Source organism: Bison bison, unplaced genomic scaffold, assembly GCF_000754665.1.
Source record: "Bison bison bison isolate TAMUID 2011002044 unplaced genomic scaffold, Bison_UMD1.0 scf7180017864191, whole genome shotgun sequence".
Lineage (NCBI taxonomy): Eukaryota > Metazoa > Chordata > Mammalia > Artiodactyla > Bovidae > Bison > Bison bison.
The window spans coordinates 285,147-288,108 of record NW_011494763.1 but is presented as its reverse complement, the minus strand read 5'-3'; the positions used below and the strand labels follow the sequence as shown (position 1 = coordinate 288,108).

At 65.7% G+C, this 2,962-nt stretch overlaps 1 protein-coding gene across 1 annotated transcript in view; it reads left to right on the top strand.

Annotated features, from left to right (window-relative positions):
* SSPO (SCO-spondin) overlaps positions 1–2,962 on the top strand; it is a 53,626-nt gene that overhangs the window by 11,574 nt on the left and 39,090 nt on the right. Inside the window, 8 exon segments of the mRNA XM_010843882.1 lie at positions 1–71; positions 158–267; positions 593–742; positions 862–958; positions 1,043–1,212; positions 1,412–1,645; positions 1,825–2,046; positions 2,496–2,732. The exon segment at positions 1–71 is cut by the window's left edge and continues 1 nt beyond it. Of these exon segments, the coding sequence (XP_010842184.1) occupies positions 1–71; positions 158–267; positions 593–742; positions 862–958; positions 1,043–1,212; positions 1,412–1,645; positions 1,825–2,046; positions 2,496–2,732 (1,291 nt within the window).

Genomic DNA, 2,962 nt, shown 5'->3' with positions numbered 1-2,962 from the left:
CTCTTTGCCCGGTGCCACGTGGAGGTGCCCCCGCAGCAGCACTACGAGCAGTGTGTGTATGATGCCTGCGGGTGAGAGGGGCAGGCCTGGGGACCCAGGGTGGGTGTGGGTGTGTCAGCAGGGGAGTGGCAGGGGGGCTGACCGCTCCCTCCCACAGCTGCGATTCGGGGGGCGACTGTGAGTGTCTCTGCTCGGCCATTGCCACCTATGCAGACGAGTGTGCCCGGCACGGGATCCATGTGCGCTGGCGCAGCCAGGAGCTCTGCCGTAAGTGTGCCCAGCCCTCGGTCCTCGGTACCCCATCTCACCACCTGCTCAGCTCCTTTGGGGATACTTCTGGCCTGAGAGCCATTCATTCATTCATTCATTCCTGGAGTGCTTACTATGAGCCAGACGCTGTCCTAGATGAACCAAACATGCTGAGATCACTGCTCTGTTGCAAATAGCCTTGGCAGGCACCCAGCAAGACATCCACGCCATTCATACACCCAGGTGCCCTCCACGGGCCTCGCTTTGGGCTGGCTTGCCCACTGCTGTTGCTTCCTGGGGTCCTCACCCCATGGTGACACAGGCCTCTCTCCTCCACACCCAGCTCTGCAGTGTGAGAGGGGCCAGGTGTATGAGGCCTGTGGCCCCACGTGCCCCGCCACGTGCCACAACCACCGTCCTGAGCCTGGGTGGCCCTGCCGGGCCGTCGCCTGTGTGGAGGGCTGCTTCTGCCCTGAGGGGACTCTGTTGCATGGTGTGTAGGGTCAGAGTGGGCAGAGGGGAGGGGGCTCTGGGTAGGGGGGTGAGGAGGGGCCACAAGGCCGTGGTGATGGGGTGCCCCTTTGGCTGGAGCCCTGCCATCTTTGCCCTCAGGAGGTGTCTGCTTGGAGCCGGCTGCCTGCCCCTGCGAGTGGGGGGGCAGCTTCTTCCCACCGGGCACGGTGCTGCAGAAGGACTGTGGCAACAACTGGTGAGCAGGGGTGGGGGGGTGCCCCTGTGCCCTGGGCTGCCCAAGCCCAGCGCTGCTGCTGATCCCCGGACGCCCTGTCCTCAGCACGTGTCGGGAAAGTCAGTGGCTTTGTGGGGACGATGGCAGCCGCTGTGTGGAGCCCGGGCCTGGTTGTGCGGAGGGAGAGACCCCATGCCGGGAGAGCGGGCACTGTGTGCCCCACGGGTGGCTCTGTGACAACCAGGATGACTGTGGCGATGGCTCAGACGAGGAGGGTGAGTGTCCTAGGTGGCACTTGTCACTACAAGTGGTGGGTCAGGCCTCCAATGGAAGCACGAGTCCTAGGGCTGCTTCCTAAGCTGCGGGTCCAGTTGCCAGCCGCTTGTGGGCAGGGTTCAACCCTGGTTTCTGATGTTGGGGCTTCTCTGGGGGCCTCTGTGGGTGTCCTGAGCCTGCTGGCCCTCTCTGCCCCAGGCTGTGCCACCCCGGTCTGTGGCGAGGGGCAGGTGTCTTGCAGCTCCGGCCGCTGCCTGCCCCTGGTCCTGCTCTGTGATGGGCAGGACGACTGTGGAGACGGGATGGATGAGCAGGGCTGCCCGTGCCCCCAGGACTCGCTGACCTGTGCCGACGGGCACTGCCTGCCCCCGGCCCAGCTCTGCGATGGGCACCCCGACTGTCCGGATGGTGCTGACGAGGAGTCTTGCCTGGGTTAGTGGTCCCTATCCCGGGCTCCAGCCCACGAGGCATCTGTCTCGTGAGCCCCAACCTGCCTGCCTCCCCTCCTTCACCAATGCAGGTTCCTGCTGAGAAGTGGGCACCTGTGGACATGTTAGAGAGGGCATCCCAAGGAGCAGTACCCTGGGACCAGCCCCTCTCTCTGGCTACAGGGCAAGTGGACTGCGCCCCTGGGGAGGTGTCCTGTGTCGATGGTACCTGCCTGGGGGCCATCCGGCTGTGTGATGGAGTCTGGGACTGTCTGGATGGTGCCGACGAGGGGCCTGGGCACTGCCCCCTCCCCTCTCTGCCCACTCCTCCTGCTGGTACCTTGCCTGGCCCCTCTGCTGTCTCCTGGGAGACTGCACCTACCCCACTGGCCAGTGTCGGCCCTGGTGAGCCTCCTGGAGGAAAAGGCATTAAAAAGCTGGCATCTGGAGGCCTGGGATGGAGGGGACAGGGTCTCAGGGGGAGACCTAGGGGCACATGGTGGGGAGTGGGGGAAGGAGCAGGGTCCAGACCAGCTTCCTGGAGACAGCGGAATGAAGGAGGCGAAGGGAGAGAGGGCTGAAAAGAGTCCAAATCTTCCCAGGAGTTCAAAGCCGCCTCTAAACGGAGTGGCGTCTTTTGGGAATTCTTGGATGAGGGGAGAGCTTTAGGAAAACCAATCGGTCATCAAAATGCGAGAGGGACTGGACTTGGGGAGGGGCCCAAGGTGGGGGGAGGGCCGGGCGCAGGGAGGGGGCCCGGAGGGGCTTGGAGAGGGGCGGCGGCGGTGGAAGGGCCCGCCGGCCTGCGGGGAGTTGGTCCGCCCCGCCGGGGTCTAGCGAGGACGTTCCCGCAGCGCTGCCCTGCGGCCCCTTGGACTTCGCGTGCGGCAGCGGCGAGTGCGCGCCCCGGGGCTGGCGCTGCGACGGCGAGGAGGACTGCGCCGACGGCAGCGACGAGAGCGGCTGCGACCGGCCCTGCGCGCCGCACCACGCGCCCTGCGCGCGCGGCTCGCACTGCGTGGCCGCGGAGCAGCTGTGCGACGGCGTCCCGCATTGCCCGGACGGCTCAGACGAGGACCCGGGCGCCTGCGGTGAGAGCCCGGGCGCGACACGCGCTGGCGGGCGAATCGTCCTCTCTTCCCACCCCAACCCGGGCGCCCCCGCTAGAGAGAGTGACTTAGGTCTAAGGCATCCGAGCCTGGAGCGAGTTTTGTGCTCCTTGAATCTCTTCTGGGAAACTCTGAAAACTTCTGCTCGCCCACCCAGCCTGGGGAGGGTGGAGGAGAGTAGAAAGGGCTTTCTGTCTTTGATAAAAAGGCGG